This window comes from Canis lupus, chromosome 24, assembly GCF_011100685.1.
Source record: "Canis lupus familiaris isolate Mischka breed German Shepherd chromosome 24, alternate assembly UU_Cfam_GSD_1.0, whole genome shotgun sequence".
Lineage (NCBI taxonomy): Eukaryota > Metazoa > Chordata > Mammalia > Carnivora > Canidae > Canis > Canis lupus.
Genome location: NC_049245.1, coordinates 18,534,143 through 18,554,299, shown reverse-complemented (window position 1 = coordinate 18,554,299; position 20,157 = coordinate 18,534,143). Strand labels below are relative to the sequence as shown.

At 49.3% G+C, this 20,157-nt stretch overlaps 1 protein-coding gene across 2 annotated transcripts; it reads right to left on the bottom strand.

Moving 5' to 3' along the window:
• Positions 1 to 3,269: 3,269 nt before the first annotated feature.
• DDRGK1 (DDRGK domain containing 1) lies at positions 3,270 to 16,266 on the bottom strand. 2 transcript variants are annotated; one of them, XM_038571751.1, is made up of 9 exons: positions 16,090 to 16,266; positions 14,715 to 14,921; positions 12,778 to 12,890; positions 12,447 to 12,548; positions 9,356 to 9,478; positions 9,029 to 9,067; positions 6,390 to 6,446; positions 5,631 to 5,679; positions 3,270 to 5,258 (listed from the first exon to the last, which is right to left on the bottom strand). In XM_038571751.1, exons 1-9 carry the CDS (start codon positions 16,178 to 16,180, stop codon positions 5,092 to 5,094), a joined length of 948 nt encoding a protein of 315 aa, XP_038427679.1. In that variant the 5' UTR covers positions 16,181 to 16,266; the 3' UTR covers positions 3,270 to 5,091. The 2 variants fall into 2 exon arrangements, with proteins under 2 accessions (XP_038427679.1, XP_038427678.1); XM_038571750.1 differs by lacking the exon at positions 16,090 to 16,266 and adding an exon at positions 15,448 to 15,704.
• Between the last annotated feature and the right edge of the window lie 3,891 nt (positions 16,267 to 20,157).

Here is a 20,157-nt window from a genome sequence, read left to right as displayed (position 1 = left end):
AAACCACTGCGCCACCCAGGGATCCCTCTTTTTTTTTTTTTTTTAAAGATTTATTTATTTATTCAGAGAGAGCGAGAGAGAGGCAGAGACACAGGCAGAGACACAGGCAGAGGGAGAAGCAGGCTCCATGCAGGAAGCCCAACATGGGACTTGATCCCAGGTCTCCAGGATCACACCCCAGGCTGCAGGCGGCACTAAACCGCTGCGCCACCGGGGCTGCCCCTGGCTGGTTTCTCTATCAGATTAGTACCACTGCCCCATTCCCCACCTGTGGATGGGGTCATGTTTAGCATCCTGCCTCATACTCAACTTACAGATTGTTAGTTTTGCTTTTTTTTTTTTTTTTAAGATTTTTTATTTATTCATGATAGAGAGAGACAGAGACAGAGACAGAGATGCAGGCAGAGGGAGAAGCAGGCTCCATACCAGAAGCCTGACATGGGACTTGATCCCGAGACTCCAGGATCATGCCCTGGGCCAAAGGCAGGCGCTGAACCGCTGAGCCACCCAGGGATCCCCTAGTTTTGCTTTTTTAAACCCACTTTGAATGTGTTGAATAATTTGTTAACAAAGATCCAACATGCATCCTACGCTGGTGCCAATGTGTAGCCTGGGGGTCACTCAATTGCCAGGTTAATGGGGAGGGGCTACTAGTGGCTTTACAGGCCCAGCTTTTTTAGCCTCTTTTCTGAAGCTTACCTAGAATCAGGATCATGAGGCCATCTAGGACTCACTGTGTTTATTTACTTTATTTTTTTGTTTATTTACTTTTAAAAAATTTGAGAGAGAGAGAGAGTGGGAGGGGAAGAGGGAGAGGGAGAGATAATCTCAAGCAGACCCCATGCCAAGTGCAGGGCCCAACAAGGGGCTCAATCTCATGACCCTGAGATCATGACCTGAGCTGAAATCAAGAGTCAGATGTTCAACCAACTGCATCACCCAGAGACCCTTATTTATTTATTTATTTATTTATTTATTTATTTATTTATTTAATTTTTAGGGCCTACAAATTGTCTTCTCCATGAATGGGAATGAAGAAAAGGACCACTCATTTTTTAGAAGGTAGAAATGCTGGCAACAGGGAAGACCAGATCAATAAGCTTATTAGAAGGATGAAGTAAAGCATCTACTGCTTTTATTTTTGTAATCTGGTCAATTAATAAATGGCTACTTTCATTCTTTTTTTTTTTTTTTAAGATTTTATTTATTCATGAGAGAGAGAGAGAGGCAGAGACACAGGCAGAGAGAGAAGCAGGCTCCATGCACCGGGAGCCTGACGTGGGATTCGATCCTGGGTCTCCAGGATCACGCCCTGGGCCAAAGGTAAGCGCCAAACTGCTGCGCCACCCAGGGATCCCTAAATGGCTACTTTCAAACTGAAAAAAAAAAATATTTTTAAGTAATCTCTATACTCAACATGGGGCTCAAACTCACAACCCCAAGACTGAGAGTCACACACTCCAAACTGAGCCAGCCAGGCCCCCTCACTGTGTTTAAGCTTTTAGTTATGAGAAACTTTTTTTTTTTTAAAGATTTTATTTTTTTTTTATTTTTATTTTTTTTTAAATGTTTTTTTTTTAATTTTTATTTATTTATGATAGTCACAGAGAGAGAGAGAGAGACAGAGACATAGGCAGAGGGAGAAGCAGGCTCCACGTACCGGGAGCCCGACGTGGGATTCGATCCCGCGTCTCCAGGATTGCGCCCTGGGCCAAAGACAGGCGCTAAACCGCTGCGCCACCCAGGGATCCCTAAAGATTTTATTTACTTATTCATGAGAAACAGAGGGAGAGAGAGTCAGAGACACAGGCAGAGGGAGAAGCAGGATCCTCCACGCAGGGAGCCCGACGTGGGACTCGATCCCAGGACTCCAAGATCACGCCCACAGCTGAAGGCAGACGCTCAACCAGTGAGCCACCCAGGCATCCCTATGAGAAACTTTCAATATAAAAATAAAGGAGGATAACTTCCATGTACTCAGTTTTTATAATTTTTCAACTCATGGCCAATCTTATAACCACTTTTGAAATGACAAGTTGTATTCTGTGGCTTCCTAACCATGGGTAATCAGTATTAGGCCTTGAAGGTCCATAAAAAAGAGAAGTTGTAGGGTGCCTGGCTGGCTCAGTCAGTTAAGCATCTGCCTATGGCTCAGGTCTTGATCTCAGAGTCCTGGGAGTGAGCCCCACATCAAGTTCCCTGCTCAGCAGGAGTCTGCTTTTCCCTCTCTCTCTGTCCCTCCTTCCCGCTTGTGCTTGAGTTCACTGTCTCAAATAAATAAAATCTTAGAAAGAAAAGAGAAAAATTAAGAAAGAAAGAAAGAAAGAAAGAAAGAAAGAAAGAAAAAAGAAAAGAGAAAGAAAGAAGAAAGAAAGAAAGAATAAAGAAAGAAGAAAAGAAAGAAAGAAAGAAAGAAAGAGAAGAAAGAAAGAAAAGAAAGAAAGAAATCCCAACCCGCCGCTCCCCCACATCCTCCCTCTCCGACTCCTCCCTCCCCCTCCCTCCCCCTCTACCTACCGTCCCCCCCCTCCCCCCTCACTCCCTCCCCCGCCCTCCTCCCTCCCCCCACGCCCGCCCCCGCCCGTCCCTCAAGCCAGCGGTTGTGATAGAACAAAACTGAACTGGGCTGGACTCTACTGGGAGCAAGTGGTATCAAACCAGGCCTGTTGAGCTGGCCCATAAAGACAGGCACCTAGAACAAGCAAATGAGCATTTTGTATATTGGGAGCTCCAAAACCAGAATTAACCCAATGAGTTGGAAACAGTCAAGTGTTTCTTATGGTGACGGTGGGGGGTAGGGGGTAGGGGGTGGGGGGATGCTAACCATGAAAAAGGGGCCACACTACTAAAGGACTCAGGGTCACAGTCAATGTAAAGTCCTGGGTCCCTGCTTCTGAATCACCATCCATCATATATACATCCCTCAGCCACCTGACATATATACATCCTCAGCCACCTGAGATAATCACCCTGAGGCTCCAGTACCCTCAGGAAGAGGGTTTATTTCAAAACAGAGCTGGTGAATTAGCAAATGTAAATCCGTGGTATTGAGAGGTTTATAATCAACTTCAATATTACACATACAGATCAATAATGTCATTGTTACTACTACTAGATGTATCTGGTCTACTTTTTGAGATGTGAAAGTTATTTAAAGTAATTCCATCATTAATTTGGGAACTTTATTTATTTTTTAATTTGGAAACTTTAAATGCTGAGAAATATTTAAGTAATAACTGTTTAAATTAAGCTTGAAAAATTACAAGTGGTTAAACCCAAAAGTTTTCATTTATTGAGAATAATATATACAAACTTAGAAAAATGTTAATCACTATTTCAAGAACTGCTTATTTGAGAAATTTATTAGATTAGTGGACAGATCACTAAAAAATGCACAAGGGTCATAGGTTCCCCCTCACCCCCACCATGCCCTTGGGATACAAAGGGTTTTAGAATGCTTCCAGGACATGAGAAAGGGATGTGCCTTTTCCTCCCTTCTGGCCTGTGGAATGAGGAGGTGGGAGTGCTACAGTCCTCCTGCCACTGGAGGTGGCAGTGGCTGAGGACAACGGAAGGAGAAGGAGACCTGGATCTGCTGTCTTGTTTTGGGAGAATCCCTTTCCAGTGGGGATTTTAATTACTTGTAACTTGATGGCCTGTCTCTCCACTCCACCCCCACTGCCTTCTCAACTTAGGCACACACTGGAATCTCCGACTGATGCCTCCTGGGTCTTACCCCCCAAGATTCTGATTCCACTGGTCTAGGATGCAGCCTGGCATGAGACTGTTGACAATTTGACAATTCCCCAGGGGCTTCTCACCACCTCTCAGGGGCTTCTAATGAGCAACCAGGGTTGAGAAACATCACTTAAACTGTAAGCCTTCTTTTCCCTTTATAATTTTGTTTCTTTCTCATACTATCAGTACCTTTACCTGTTTCTTCCCTCTCCTACTGGATTATGGGCTCCCAGATGGCTTTCCAAACAATGCACGTGGCTCTTTCCAGCTCCAGGTGACTCCAAATGCCTGTTGCTGACAGAAGCAGCAGTCATGTCTCACTTGGAATTTTAAGTACTATAGTTAGTGTCTATAGCACCAAGTAAATCAAAATCATCCTTGATAGCACTCAGGAAGGCTCTACCCTACAGCCTGATGTCCTGTCTCCATCACCATCTATAGGCAGTGTCTTCCACGGTGGGAACAGAAAGCTGCCTCCCCTACCAGGCATCAGAAGTGGGTGGTTTATGTTTAAGGGGTACCTTGTAGAAAAATACACATTTAAACTCATGCCTCACCCTCAGCACAGCAGGATGCTCACACCACCAAGAGCCCACAGGAACTAGAGTGACTGACCCTACAGGAGTTACACATCTCCCATCTCATACCCACTCCTGAGCATATGGTCCTTACATCCACCAGTGGGTGGAATCACCCGCACCGTTTAAACTTTCTGTCCAGGATGGAGAGCTAAATTCACGTGATGGACCATAGGAAGTGCATCTCTCTACTGCAGAATTCAGCTCAAGCAGGTTCCTCGCTTCCTTCCACCTGCCCAGCCTCTGTCCCTCCCTGACCACCCCTCTCTCCTTCTCAAAGATGCTTAGGACTCTACCTTGGCACTTCCCTCTCCTCTTTAAGGGCTCTCAGCCCTCTGTGGGGCTCCTAAAACCATCCATATAAACAAAAGTGAGACCTCCCTTGCCAGTTAGGGGAGATGTCCTAAGGTTTGCTCTGGGACATGGGTAAGGAAGAGAAAGAATTCATCTTTGTAGGATACAAAGAAACACAGTAAACACTCAATATTCTTTTTAAATAAATGAACACATAAGAATGGAACTTTCATCTGCTTCCACAGGGCTTCTCCCACCCATCCCCCAGAAATATTCTGAGCACTAGACTTTAGTTGATCATCTGGGATCCCAGGCCAGGTCTTCTGTCACACCAAGCCACACCAAGCTCAGCAATGCTCACAGGGCTTTAATCTAGAACTGCCTGGCCACATTCCATCTCTCCCCCAGGGTGGTGGGGAGGGATCAAGATGTATGGCCAGGTAGGCTGTGCTAGCTCCCAGTCCAAAAGGGAAGGGCTAGATCAGGCGGGGGACTGGAGAGAAGGCTCCTGGCCCCAGGAGATGAGGGAGTTGCTGGCCTGGGCAAGCTCAGTGATGGACACCCGGCCCCGCTGTCGGATGAAGTTAGCCACAGCAGCCAGTTCCTCGGGAGTTATGTAGATGAACTTGCCCCGGTCGTCAATCACACCTGTGGGGACAGGATGGTTGTAGAGCTGAGCCCTCTAGGGCCCTCTCCCCCTACTACCAGAAAATGCCCACCCAGCCACCTCTTCACAACTGGCTCAGAGCTCTCCAGGCCTGTGTACCTGCCTAGTCTCTCCTGGCAACATCCAATCCTGGCTTTTGTGAGTCAAATCAGGCTTCCTTGCCTGTCCCTGTTACCCTGAGCCACTCTCAGGCCTGGGCAAGTCCCTCTGTTCAGTGCCCCTCCTGCACACCACCTCCTGACCCAGGGCTGGGAGAGGGGTCATCCTGCCTCTGCAACAAATCCCTGCAGGCCCTCTGTGACAAGACACTCCCCAAGGCCAGGGCCTATAGTGACTGCTTCTCATCCCCTCACCTGTCAGAGTCCCCTCAGCCAGCAGATCCTGGATGCGGTTTATGGTATCCTATGAGAAGAACAAGTCTCAGAGCAGAGATGGGCACTACCATCCCAGTAGACAACTACACTTTCCCTCCCACCACCGCCAACTCTCCTCTCCTCTTCACGGCCACCCACAATGTGACTGTGTGCTTCTGCAGAAGGGCTCAGAGGACACAGGGCTCTGATCCCAGGGCACTGGAGGACCTCTGAGAGAAGCTTTCTTCAAGGCAGGAGAGGAGTGGTGGGGACATTTGGCCGTGAAGGCTGGCACAGCCTGTTTGCAAGGGAGTTGTCAAGGTAACTGGGTCTGGGCTGCCTCGGTGACAGGGGCTGCTGGAGTGATGGGAGTTTGGGCTTTTTTCTTTCCTCTGTCTAGTAGAAAGACAAGATTCCTGAGGTGCCAAAAACTACCTATAGTCTACTCTTGTTTGAAGGCAGTAAGACTCTATCTTTGGGACGCCTGGGTGGCTCAGTGGTTGAGCATCTGCCTTCAGCTCAGGGCATGACCCTGGAGTACTGGGATCGAGTCCCACATCAGGCTTTCTGCATGGAGCCTGCTTTTCCTTCTGCCTGTGTCTCTGCCCCGCCCTCCCACCTGGGCCGCCCCTCTCTTTTATGAATAAATAAAATCTAAAAAAAAAAAAAAAAGACTCCATCTTTAAGGCAGTCCCCCTCTGACAGCTGTACAGACCCCCTGGCCACATTCCACAGAGGAGGCCACCTTCAAGTACTTACCTGCGTCCGCAGGCCCACCTGGGAAGCCAGGTCTTCCAAGAGCACGACCTTGGACTGCTGCGAAGGGGAGAAAGGGGGACCTTGGGCAAAGGCTCTCCGCATGGGAGCCCTCTAAGGTTGGCACACCGACCTGCTCTGCTCTGGGTGGATGGCTAAGCAGGATACGTGCTCCCAAGGGAGAACCTCGTTCCCTTCATACACTATTCACATGTTCTCCCAGCTGCCTGGACACAGATACACACTCTCATGAACTCTCGTGTCCCTAATTACTGGGAAGGATGTGCCCAAACCACCACCTGCCCCAAGTAGTCATGTCCTGGCCTAGAGACTACCCTGGGACCGATATGCATGGAGAGCTAAAGCACAGCTGCTACCTTCCTCCTCTGCAGCCAGCCGTATCATTTTATCATGAATGGCTGCAAGGGGAAGCGCCACAGAGATGAAAGGAAGGGCTGACAATTGCCAAAAGCTTATTAAAAAACTGTCACTAGGGCCTATGTTTGCTGAAGGTCTGCTAGGACAAGGAGCAGAGAAGGTGTGGGGGGTACGGTGGTCCACAAGACACAGTTCCTGCCCTTGACCTCACAGCCAGCGCAGAAGACAGACGAGAATATGGACAAGAAGAGAGCAGATGGGAAGCCCTGACGAGCCAGGGTCTTGGTGGGAACAGTATAGCTCATTCGTGTCTCACCTTTGTTCACTGCCCTCTCTGCCTAGAGATCCCCACAAGCCTGACATGCCACACTGTGCACCATCCTCTTCAGGCTGTTGAGGTACTGCATCTACCCGTAAGATAACTATCACTAAATCTGCTCAGTGCTTCCCTCACACTCTCAGTAGAAACTTTGGTTCCTAGTTGGGTGGGTTGGGACAGGAGGGGAGTGGGGGTGTGGCCGAGGGTCCACTGCCGGGTCCTACCCATGCATCTGCCCTGCCTCCCCCCACACAGACGGCATGTGACTTGAGAGAAGGCGGTCTGTTGCGTTTCTAGGAATCTTCCACAGCAAATGAGCTGGGGGAGGAGTGACATGGTGACACCTCCTCAGCTGCAGATGGCATGTGACTCTTCAAAATGCCAAAATGAATGTGCAAGCAGGGAGGTAAGTGAGTCGCAGTTGGGCCAAGAGGTGGCAAGCACAAGGTGACCTGGCCAGCTGGCCTCTACCTACCAAGCAGGGAGCAAACACTGGGGTCTTAGGACAGCTCAGAATGCAGAGTCACCCCAGGTGTCCCTGAAGACCTGGCCTGGGGGAGCTGCTGGGCCAAAAGTGTGCTTGGAAAAACAAACCAACCCACTCAGCTCTGCTCAGAAAAAAAGAGGGAATCAACAAGAACAAGTCATGCCTACGCTGCACATAAACTCTGCTTGGCACAAAAACATGCCTCTAGTTCTAAAATCCTAGGATTACAGGGCCCATTCCCCTGGACCCTGGAAGAAGGCAGGTGGGCTGAATTCTGAAGTCTTCCTTCTCCATGTAGACAGCAACTCTAGAAGGACCAGTCTGCACAGGCTGGAAAGACCTCTATGGTCCAGAAGAGTCTGGAGAACCCCCAGAAAAGGACCTCTCCAGAGAGCCTCTGAAAGCAAGGGCTGGAACTGCCCCTAGGGCCTTTACTCAAATGTCTGTAGAGAAGAGGGGAGATGAAACTGGTGGAGGAGACCTTCCTGGAGGAAGACTCAAGGCTGGGCTGGTCGCTGCCCGCTGGGGAGGGGGGGATGGGGAGTTCCAAACAGCAGCAGGAGAGTGAGAGAGAGAGAGATCTTGCCAGCCCTGAGGGTGCCAGGGTGGAGAATGGGCTGCCTCCCTCCCAGGAATACCACTGGGCCCCCAGGCGGTGAGCCCCGCCCCTCACCGCTGGGAGGAGTTCGAATTCTGCTCCATTTGGAAGAGGCAGGGGGAGGATTATGCAAGGCCTGGCTCCTTGGCACCCCCTAGGAGCACCCCCACTGCCGCCCCCACTCCCTCTGCACGCCTTCCCTCAGCCGCCTCTGCACCTCTGAGCTGCACTTGGAAACCTCTCCCCTCTCGCATCCTTCGTGGGAGAGAAGTTGCTTAGCAGCATAGCAGAGCAGGACGTGCTTATGCAACCTGGAGCAGTATCCAGTGTGGCTACAGGCAGAGGGGGACACACGTGCTGCCCCGCCCTAGATTCCAAAGGAAACATCATCCTGTTTCCCTGAAGACCCAAGTCTCTGGTCAGGAACACGTGGCAGGGGATGCTTGTTTCAACTCAGTAGAGCCTCAGTGTGACAGAAGTGACAGAAAACACATATGAAGAAACTTGAAAACAGTGACTCACAGAGCGTGGGGTCTGAGAAGCAGGAAGACTGTCAAACCCTAAATGTGAGAAGAGACTGGGGGCTCAGGCCTCCCACACAGACCGGGTCCCTCTTCACTGTCAAAAAAGAAAGGGCTCTTTTGCCCAGGACCGGGCAGGGCAGCTTAGATTCTCAGGTCCCCTGCCCTCTCCTGCATGAGCTTCAGCAAGCCGCCTAGAACCCTGCCTTGGGTCCACTTAGTCCCCCAGCCCCTGAAAGTGCACGCATGCGTGCACTCTCACACACCCTACACCCTATACATAACATGCATGCGTGAGGCAGGGAGCGGATGCCCAAGCTCTGTCCTGCAGCTTCTTACCTTAATGTAGTTGATGAATTCAGTCAGGAAGCTGTTGGACTAGAGGAGTAGAGAAATCAGGGTGAGTGTCGCCTTTTAGGGGCCACAGGGGTCTATGCCTACCCACCTGCTTGCCACCTGCGTGAGCAGAGCTCCCCATAGTGAGAGATTTGGAGGCATGGCCTCTCCTGAGGACGAGGCCTTTGGCCACTAGAGCCTGCTGAGCCTGCTGCCTACCCACCTCTCAATGCCTGACAAGGGTGGCAGGCAAGGAACAATTGGGTATCTGGGATGTGGTGGCAGGCTTGGTGGGCACAGGGATGGGCTTCCCAGGGGCAGCGGGCCCACCTGTTCTTCAGTCATGGTGTCGCCCACACCTTCCTCCTCCACCACGAAGGCTTCTTTCAGTTTCAGGTACTCTTCATGCTCTCGCTGGGCCTGCTCCTCCCGGGCCTTCCTCTCTTCCTCCTCCTGTGGACAAGAGTTGGGTACTTTGGGGCGGGTGACCACTCCATCCGTGTTCTGGGCTGTGCTGCCCCCACAGGGCACCAGGGCATACAACCTGGCCTTTTCTCAGGAACACAGTTCCTTCAGGACATTTTTCCTTCAATCCCAAGCTGAGCTGCAGGCAGAGGCCCTTGTTTTCATCAGTTCCATCACCTCCCAGATGCATGCTGTTCAGCCCCCTCACCTTTAAAATTCTGCCAATGACTTCAATCCACAGTATCTTGCTATCACCTTCCTTCCTCCTCTTCCTGTCTGTCTCATCTAAACTTCGTGGACACTCAGGCTACATTTCCTCATCATCCATTCACCCTACCTGCGCACTCCAGTGGCTTCTGATACTCAATTCTGCCCAAACAAGTGCTACAGTCTCACCCAGGCCCTCCATCCCACCAAATCCAGTGGGACAACTGTGCCTCATCACCCTGTTGTCTCGGTGCTGCTGAGAGAGCCAATCATTTCCTCTTCCTTCACTTGGCTGGGACACCCACCCTCTTGGATTTCCTCTTGCTCCTTGGGCCATTCTCCCCACCTCCTCCATTACTCAGTCCCTCCTCCATCCTTCTTCCTCAGGCCACCCGGCATGCATCACACAACCATCTCCTTGCCCGTGACCGCCACAGTGGTACCCCTGCCCAAATCTCTCCTTCCATGTGACACACCCACTGGGCCACCTCACAGGCACCTCAAATTGAGTATGTCCAGAAAGATTTTGTGATCTACTCCCCACATGTCCGGTGTTCCTCATGGGTCCCTGGCTCAGTGAGTCACACAGCCATCTGGCTAGCTGGTCAGAAATAAAGTCCTATCTACCACTTCTGCCTTCAACTTCCGAAAAACTTCTCAGTCCATCCATGTCACTCCACCACCACCACCACCACCACCAGAGCTTCTCTCCAAGTCATCCTATTTTCCAGAGTTCTCAAAAAGATTTTTTTAAACCATGTAGCTAAAGCTGGGACAGAGAATATACAAAATAAGCCTGGAGCATCTTGGCAGTGCCAAAAAGTAAGAAAAGTACTCAGAAAACAAAACAGGTTACATCAAAGGTACACGGGGCCCAGCTGCAAGAGCTCCTGATGACCTACATAGTAAAGATAGTACCTGACTGCAACATAAAATAAATATCCATGAGTCCATGTAGATAAAAACAATTAAATTTAAACGCAGGGCAGCCCAGGTGGCTCAGCGGTTTAGCGCCGCTTCAGCTCAGGACGTGATCCTGGAGATCCAGGATCGAGTCCCATGTTGGGCTCCCTGCATGGAGCCTGCTTCTGTCTCTGCCTCTCTGTCTGTCACGAATAAATAAAATCTTAAAAAAAAAAAATTTTATACGCAGAGTAGAAAAGGTAAATCTTCCATACAAAGCAATTCATACTCATCTCTCAAGGAGGCGGAGAATAACTCCCCATTCCATTAAGTGTGGGCTATGTACAATAACTGTTCCTGTTTCCGAAGAAGTACAGAAAGGAGGGAGTAACATTATAGCGGAGAAATCTGGCAAGTAAAACCTGAGCCAAGCAATCAAGGTCGACATCAGTAATGACAAGTCGACAACACATAACCTTCACATGCTGTGTTGAGAATGGCACTTCACCTGTGATCTTCTGAAAAATCCACAACCCCAGTCTAACCATGAGGAAAAAAAAATCAACTGAATGCAAACTGAGAAATATTCTACAAAATACTTCTCAGTACCCAATACTCCTCAACACTATCAAGATCATTAAAAGCAAGGAAAATCTGAGAAAATGTCATAACCTGAAGGAGTCTAAAGAGACGCAGTAACTAAGTGTAACATGCTATCCTGGATGTGACTGTGGAGAACTCTGACATTTATGGTCCATCAGACAGGATCAATGTTCAGAAAGGCAGGGATGCCTAGATGGCTCAGTGGTTAAGCATCTGCCTTCAGCTTAGGGTGTGATCCTGGAGTCCTGGGATCGAGTCCCACATTGGGCTCCCTGCATGGAGTCTGCTTCTCCCTCTGCCTAGGTCTCTGCCTCTGTGTCTCTCATGAATAAATAAAATCTTAAGAAGAAAATGTTCAGAAAGGTAAAAAACCTTCTCCACTGGGGCACCTAGGTGGCTCAGTGGTTGAGTGTCTGTCTGCCTTTGGCTAGCTCGTGATCCTGGGGTCCTGGGATCAAGTCCTACATCAGGATCCCCACAGGGAGTCTGCTTCTCCCCCTGCTTATGTCTCCGCCTCTCTCTTTGTGTGTCTTATAAACAAATAAGATCTTAAAAAACAAAAACAAAAAAAAACAACCCTCTCCACTAAGGCCTCCTCTCTGCTGTGCTCTGGCCCATCTGCTAGTGCACCCAAAGCCAGGCTCTCTGCCATCCAGGGCCAGTGAGAGGCCAAAGGCACCAGCGAGGTCTTCCTAACTGGGGCAGCCCTGTTTACACGTCACACCTCTGTGATGTTCTGATGTGGGCATCGGTTCTCAGAAAGAAAGAAGGAAGTATCCAACAAACAAATGCTCATTAACCACCTCTACCTTCTCTGGGCATCTATCTCCTCCATGCCAGACCCTGAACAGGACCCAGCTCAGGCAGGACCCACCAGCTCTTACGATGACCTTTAACAATTTTAAGTCTTTTAGGTTCCAGATTCCACTCCCCTCTCTGATCCCTCTCCGACCCTTCTCCTTCTTCCTTATCTTGTTTCAGCCACTCCAACCATCTCAATTTTCTTTCATTGCTCTGGGCATGTTCAATAAATCACATACACAAAAGTTCCCACCTCACACTTTGCTTTTCAGCAGTTTTACACAGGTTGTGTTTAGAATCCAGGAACCAAATAAACCAGAGCCTGTTCCTGAACCCAGGATGAGTCTGTGGCCCATCTTCTAGGTTAGAGGTGTGAGGAACTGCATGAGAAGCAAGGCTGTCTGGGCAGGGGTCAGAAGTCAGGAGGGAAGGGTCGGCTCACCTTTTGTTCCTCCTCCAGACGAAGCCGCTCCTCCTCTTTCTTCCACTCTGCCTCACGCTGGGACTCAAGGCGTTTCCGCTCCTCACGCTCAGCCTCCTCTGCCTGGAAAGAGGCCTCCATTGGGAGCACATCCCCATCCCCAGCTAGAGCTTTCCAACCTCACAAACAGGCCACAGCAGGCAATGACTGGGTCAGACCACGGACCAAGGCTGTAGGAGACAGTCAGGCAAGCAGCATGCAAAGAGCCCAAGAGGAGGGCCTGACACAGGGAACAAAGGAAGGCAGGACCCTTTCCCATTTCCCAGAGCTGCACCCCAACCCTTCTACTTGCCTCACGCTGGGCTTTTCGCGCCTGTTTCTCCTCTAGTTTCCGTAGTTTCTTAGCTCCGATTTTCCCTGACAGGTGACTTTCCACCGGCTTCTCAATACTTTCTTCCTCCTGGGCTGCATACAGTCCAAAAAAGGCATTTCAGGTCCTGGAGAGGGCTGATGATGATGGGTTCATCCCCTGCCTCATCCCTCTCCATATGGTGGCAAATCCCTTCTCCCATCTGTAAATATCACTAGCCCAGCTCTGTCCTCCAAAGACATCTACCATGAATGCAGAAATTAACACTCTGAGTGTGTGTATGTGAGAGTGTATAAGGAGTGTGTATGTGTTGAGGGTAGAGGATTAGGTGGGAGAATGGTGAGGGAATTATGGGGCAAGGGAACAGATAGTAACTTTGGATGCTGCATAGCCACAAAAAGGGAGGTGTCAGGTTCCAATATCTGAGTGTCTGAAAATCACAGGCAGGGATGTTTGGGCTTGCAGAGTTCTCTGGTTTGTCTCTGAGCCAAACCTCCAGGGAAGGCTGGCCTCATGGGGAAATGTATCCCTGCCTCATATCTGAATCTGTCCTCACTGCAGTCAGGAACTGCAGTGGGCTCTGGCCTCAGCCCCTGGCCAAAAAGACAGCTCCAACCCCAAGACTACCTAAAATTAGGGTCAGCTAAAAGTTAAAGACCTGTTGGGGCACCTGGGTGGCTCAGCTGGTTAAGCACCCACTCCTAATTTTGGCTCAGGTCATGATCTCAAGAACCCCTTAGCCCTTCCAGCTTGTAGAGTTTGCTTGAGATACTTTCCCCCTCCCCTTTCCCTCACTCCTGCCCCTGCATGGGCTCTCACCAGGCATGTGCGCACGCACACTCTCTCTCTTTCAAATAAGTAAGTAAGTAAATAAATAAATAAATGGGGCCCAGGTGGCTCAGTTGGTTAAGTACCTGCCTTCGGAGCAGATGTGATCCCAGAGTCCCAGGACTGAACCTCACATAGGAGCCCTTGCTCAGCAGGGGATCTGCTTCTCCCTCTCCCCTTTTCCACTTGTGTTTTTTTTCTCTCTCCCAAATAAAAAAATAAAATCTTCAAAACAAAACTTATTGATGATCGAGCAGCAGAAATGTCTGATCCCAAGTCTAAGACAAGAGGGATGGCACTACAGTGCCTCCTTTTTGAGCCAAAGGGGCTAATTCCCAAAAGTAGAAGGGTAAAAGGCCCAAATGCCCCTTCCTCAGGCTCAAACCAAGAGAAGATATATTTTTGCCCCACAATCCCAGGGGCTCTGTTGGTCTGCCAGGAATATGGAAGCTATGTCAACAATATGTCTCTATCTCCAAATTCTTTCTCTAGGGTTACACGTGACCTCACTTCAGAAGCTCCTGCCTAGGCACTCTGGCCCTAGCGTGAGGCTCTCAGATAATGCATGTGCCCATACCAGTAAGGTGCGGGGATATAAAAAAGTGGTCTGAGGAACTCTGGGTCAATCTGAAGACCCTACCCTCTTACTTAGACACACTGAAAGCCATGGAGGAAGAGAGGGCTGGCCCAATGGAACAGGGGTCAGGGTCCAGAACTGCTGCTCTCTGTGATCAAAGGATGGGTCCCAAGTCTCCCCTCCTCTAACTCTATCCTGTGGCTCCCAAACATGTTTCTTTTCTTTTTTTTTAATAATTTTTATTTATTTATGATAGTCACACAGAGAGAGAGGCAGAGACATAGGCAGAGGGAGAAGCAGGCTCCATGCACCAGGAGCCCGACGTGGGATTCGATCCTGGGTCTCCAGGATCACGCCCTGGGCCAAAGGCAGGCGCTAAACCGCTGCGCCACCCAGGGATCCCCCAAACATGTTTCTTACATTGTACCTTCACAACCCACTCTTCCACCCAACTTTGGAGGTCCCCTCATGCCCTAAACCAGCCCCTGTCTCCTCCAGGCTGGGCCCCTCTCACCTGGGATGATGACCTCCTCCTCATTCTCCTCCACCTCTGCCCAGGCGACACGCTGGGCTCGACGCTGGGCCTGCAGGCGGCTGCCCAGGTCCCTTCGGCGCCGGGGCCTGCCCCCGGCTCTCTGCTCCTCAGGCTCCAGGGGCCGAGGCTGGGCCACTGAGCCTGCTACTATGGGCTGCTCCTCATTGTGCAATGGGTCTTGGCCAGCTGTAGGGATGAGAGGAACAAAACACTGTCTAGCAGCTCAACCCACCTGATGGCAGACGACTAGCACCCTGGAACTCAACTTCCTCCCTACTCCAGCTGCCCAAAGCACAAAGCCTAAATTTCTCAAAGAGTCCTTTATAACCCAGACTCACGCCTTGGTCCTAATGCAAGATCACCAGTTCACCCTTGACTTTGTTGATACCTTTCCAGCTGGTATGTCAGAAGACTACCAGCCTACAAGAGGAGATGAAGCCCTACCTCCTCCAGGAAGCTCACCCTGACTTCTCCAGACCACATCTGCATGCCTACTGCAAGACTGCATTTATTTCTTCCCTAAAACCACCTGCCGTAGTTTTATAAAGCATCCCAACGGGGAGCACAGCTGGGAGCTGAGTCTTCCCTTTCAAGAAGATTTCTTGGCTATCTGCCTTACTTCAGCTTTCTCTCCCCTGCACCTGGGAGCATGTAGGTGCTCTGAAGTTGCTTGTGGGCTCAGAGACGAGGAGAGATGTACACACAAACCTACCGACTGACAAGAAATAGAGGATGCAGGGTGACAGGCATATCTGTTCTGTACCATGGCAAAAGACACGGGCTCCTGGTCGGGGTGCAGATGAGGGAGGAGGGTGCATTGGTGCTGTCTTTGAGGGGGAAGGAAAGAGCTTCAGGGAGTTACAGCTCGTGGGTAGACACAAAAGACTCAGGTGCTCCCTTCTTGGCACCTGCTCTGGAGCCAGCCTGGGTACGACGGGACACCCCTACGGCCTCTGCTAGGGGCGCACAAGGGGACAGCCCCAGTGAGGGATGGGAGAATGTCCGTCAGGAGATGCGGGGGGGGGCGAGGAGGGAGGAGGGGGGCGGGGTAGGGAGGAGCCGAGAAGGGGATTGGAGCGAGGCTCTCTCTGAGGCTGGGAGAAAGGTGTAGGAGCGGGGCCATCCCGTCCCGGAGTAGGGCTGCGGTACCGCAGCTCCGCCGGCTCCCCCACGAGCAGGTACGCGCACGCGCGCAGCTGGCCTGAAGCGCGACGAGCGCGATTCCGCGCAGAGCTTTCCGGCAGCCCAGCCAGCAGGCCGGCGCATGCGCAAGAGCCGCGGTGCGACGGCCTACAAAGCCTCAGGAGGCCAAAGAACGCGGCCCCACCGGCCCTGGAGCGGCGGCATCTCCTACCTGCTGCTGTCCGGCCCCGGCTGCGAGTCAGAAAAAGGATAAGGCCGACAAGCAAAGCCGCCGCCACCAGGTATACCACGGGGGTCACCATGACGAGGGCTTCCAGTCTGAACCCGCGCGTCCACCCAGGCCCCGGATCTCCCGGACCCCGCCCAAGCCCGCTTGGCTCCTCCCACCACAGGCTCCGCCCACCCAGCGGGGCCCCGCCCAGGCCGCACACTCCAGACGGACGCCTCCGTTTTCTAAAAGGAATTTGGGGGGCAGACGCATACTCATAAATGGAAATTATCGCAAACGATTTTATGCGGTGCAACATTTATACATGGCTTTAAAAAGCGTTAAGCAATATCAGCGTATTTATGTAAACACATGTAGAAAAAGTACAAAAAATGCGTAGGAATGATACAGTCAACTTCAGGATGGATGTTATGAAGAGGAACAAGGATTAATGGGATTAAGGGCAGAGCTTTGCCTGTATCTGTGACATATAATTTCTTTAGGAGAGGGGAGGGGAAGAGACCAAATCTTATATTTATTTTGGTTTTCAAGTCTTCTATTTAAATAAATTGTGATATAGTTTTGTGACCAGACCTGCAATTTTAGACCTATTTTAGTATAAAATTAGCCTTATTAGACTAATACAAGAATTAGTAACCCAGTTTTCCAGAGTAAACACTCAAAATTTAAGTACCCACAGGGAATTTAAATTTCCCTGTTTTTTAACTTAAATTAGCCAACATAAATTAGTTTCAGATGTGTTGTTATTTATCAGTTGCGTGTAATACTCAGTGCTCATCACATCATGTGCCCCCCCCTTAATGCCCATCACAGACCATCACAGAGGTACTCCATCCCCCTCACCCACCTCCCCTCCTTCAACTTAGTTAACAGTCTCATGGGTTTTCTCCCTGATAACTTCCTATTGAGTTTTCTCTCCCTTACCCTGTGATCCTCTGCACTTTTTCTTATATTCCACATAGGAGTGAAACCATATAACTGTCTTTCTCTGATTAAGTTATCTCACTCAGTTCCTCTGTTCCATCCACATCAATGTAAATAAATGGTAAGTATTCATCCTTTCTGATGTCTGAGTAATATTCCATTGTGTATGTATGTGTGTATATATATATCACATATTTATTCACTCATCTGTCAATGAACTTCTCTTTAATTCTTAAGAATTATTTAGAAACTAGGAACTAATTATACCTCAGCAAAGTTGTTTGGGAAAAAAAAACAGGACAGGATATAAACTCAAAATTTTTGAAAAAGCAAATAGCAACCACTGGGAATTTGCTGTAACAGCAATATGAAACTTTGTGTGTGTGTGTGTGTGTGTGTGTGTAACACAAAGATCCAAGGACAAACGGTATGAAGTGGAAGATTTGAAAAAAGATGGCACCATGTGAGCATCTCAGTATTTGTTAAACTGGAATAATGGGAACTTCTGCATCTATTTTATTATTTTCTCTAACTCTGGAATATTTCATAATTTACATTTTTGGGGGCACCTGGGTGGTTCAGTGGTTGAGCCTCTGCCTTTGACTCAGGTTGTGATCCTGGGGGTCCAGGGATGGAGTCCCTGCATCAGGCTTCCCGCAGGGATCCTGCTTCTCCCTCTGCCTATGTCTCTGCCTCTCTCTCATAAATAAATAAAATCTTAAAAAAAAATACCTTACATTTTTAAATTTTAAGCAAGCAAATAAGCCAGGATGGGTGAAATGAAAATAGCAAATTTCAAAATTATTAAAATTGGGTAATAGGTATATTTGGGCTCATTATAGTGCTCTTTTGTATTTTTTGTTAAGTTTGAGATTTCCCACAATAAAAAGTTTTATTAAAAACTAAAAATTAGGGGATCCCTGGGATTGAGTCCCACGTCAGGCTCCCTGCATGGAGCCTGCTTCTCCCTCTGCCTGTGTCTCTGCCTCTCTGTGTGTGTCTATCATGAATAAATAAAATCTTAAAAAAAAAAAAAAAAACTAAACTAAAAATTAGGGACTCCTGGGTAGCTCAGCGGTTGAGCATCTGCCTTCGACTCGGTCTGATCTTGGGGCATCTGCGTGGCTCGGTGGGTTAAACATCTTACCTGCAGCTCGGTCATGATTCCAGGGTCCTGGCATTCAGCCCTGTGGGCTCCCTGCTCAGCGGGGAGTCTGCTTCTCCTTCTCTCTGCCCTCCACCACGTACATGTTCTATCACTTGCACGCTCTCTCAAAAAAAAAAAAAAAAAACCCAAAACCAAAACCAACCACTACATTCAGACCACATTGCCTCATCAGACTGCCTGAACTTCAGGACTACCTAAGGACAATGCGTTTTGGCCTATGCAATATCTTGCTATGGTAAGGTCATTGAGCAAAGGTTTTTTGATATTCCCTGACAAATCCTGGGGTCTACAAGATTTTGAGATTATCAGGAGACAAGAACATTAAGCAAAATAACTCATCCAGGCACTGAGAGACCTCTGACTTGAGTTTCCTCTGTCAGGGATTTCCTCACCAGGAGAAAGGGGCCCTGAATCTGCCCTTGCTGTTAGTCTGTGCTTGCTGAGTCCCTGGAGGAAGGAGACAGGTGGCTTGTTCAATGGGGGTGTCAGCAGTGGATCAAGGCCTGTCACAGGTGGGTCTGCTGGGGGCACTTTCTATCCTTTGCTGCTGTGGTGGAGGGGAAGACTTTCTCCTCTGCCTCTGGTCCTTCTACCTGGACTTACAATCAAATTGACATGAGACAGATTAAGAGGAGAAAATCAAATTTAATAGGTGTGTGTAAACGGAATCCACGAAGACAAGATTCCAATGACAATGAAGCAACAGGATGCTTAAAAGAACTAAGAAGGGGTAGGGGCTCGAGCATACAAAGGGGAAAAAACTCATTAGCGAGAAGGTGAAAAGGGATGTTTGGGAAACAAGGTTGCTCTGTTATACAGATAATTACTTCATGGTGTGTGGGTGTGAGTCTGCTAATACTTTTCTTCCAGTTGCAAGCTCTCCAATGTAAATTTTTGCAGTTATGGTGGAGGCAAGAACCTTTCCTGCATCTGCTGTTTTTATTACTTTTAACTCAAAATAATCTTTATGCCAAAGGGGCACATGTTGAGGCATCTCATTCTGCACTCCTCCACTGTGTTCGGGATGCAAAGATCTGGCTGAGGGAGCGGGCATGGAGAAGGCATGATGGATGCGAGAAGGTGTAGGGATGAGGGAATGAGGGAGTTGAAATACTGAGTTCCCAAGCCTGGAAGATGGGTGAAAAGACCTGGCTTGCTTTAGGCTGTGCTAAATTTAAATTCAGAGGCAAGTAGTCATCTGAAAAGAAAATAATTTCAAAGATACCGAGAACAGATTGGTAGTTGGGAGCTGGGAGAATGGGTGAAGGAGGTTGAAAGGCATAAATTTCCAGTTATAAAGTAATCCTGGAGACGTACAGCGTGGTAGCATGTTGACTGTAGTTAACAATATTGTACTGCATATTTGAAGGTTGCTGCGAGAGTAAAATCTAAAGGTTCTCATCACAAGAAAAAAAACAGGTAACTATGTAAAGTGATCGATGTTAACCAGACTTACTGAGGTGAATGCTTCCAAGTGTATACAGATACCAAATTATAAGCCGTACACTGAAACTAACATAGCGTTATATGTTAGTTACATCTTAAAACAAATTCCTTTTTTAATCCACAAAGTAATCAGAGCTGGCGGGCAAGGAAAGAACGGAGTGGGGCTGGAGGTGAGGTCAGGATAAAGATCCAGATTTGCAGCCCCTGCCCAGAAGGACACAGCTCTCGCAGGTAGATTTGGAGGTGCCCGCGGAGAAGGCGAACCGCCCAGAGCACCGGACAGCAGCTCATTACCGTGCAGGTTCTTTGCTTCCCTCGATGCCCCCTTCCCAGAGAGGGGAGAAAGCAGAGGTGGGGCCGGCGGCTGCAGTGGTCTCTTCTGGTCTTCGAAGAGACGTCCCCTTGGCGGAAGGGCATGGTCTCAACGCGCTCGACCGCCAGTCTCGGGAAGACCCCGCCATTCCGGCGCAGACGGAATCCAAAGTTCCTGCTTCTGGGAATCTTGTGGCTAG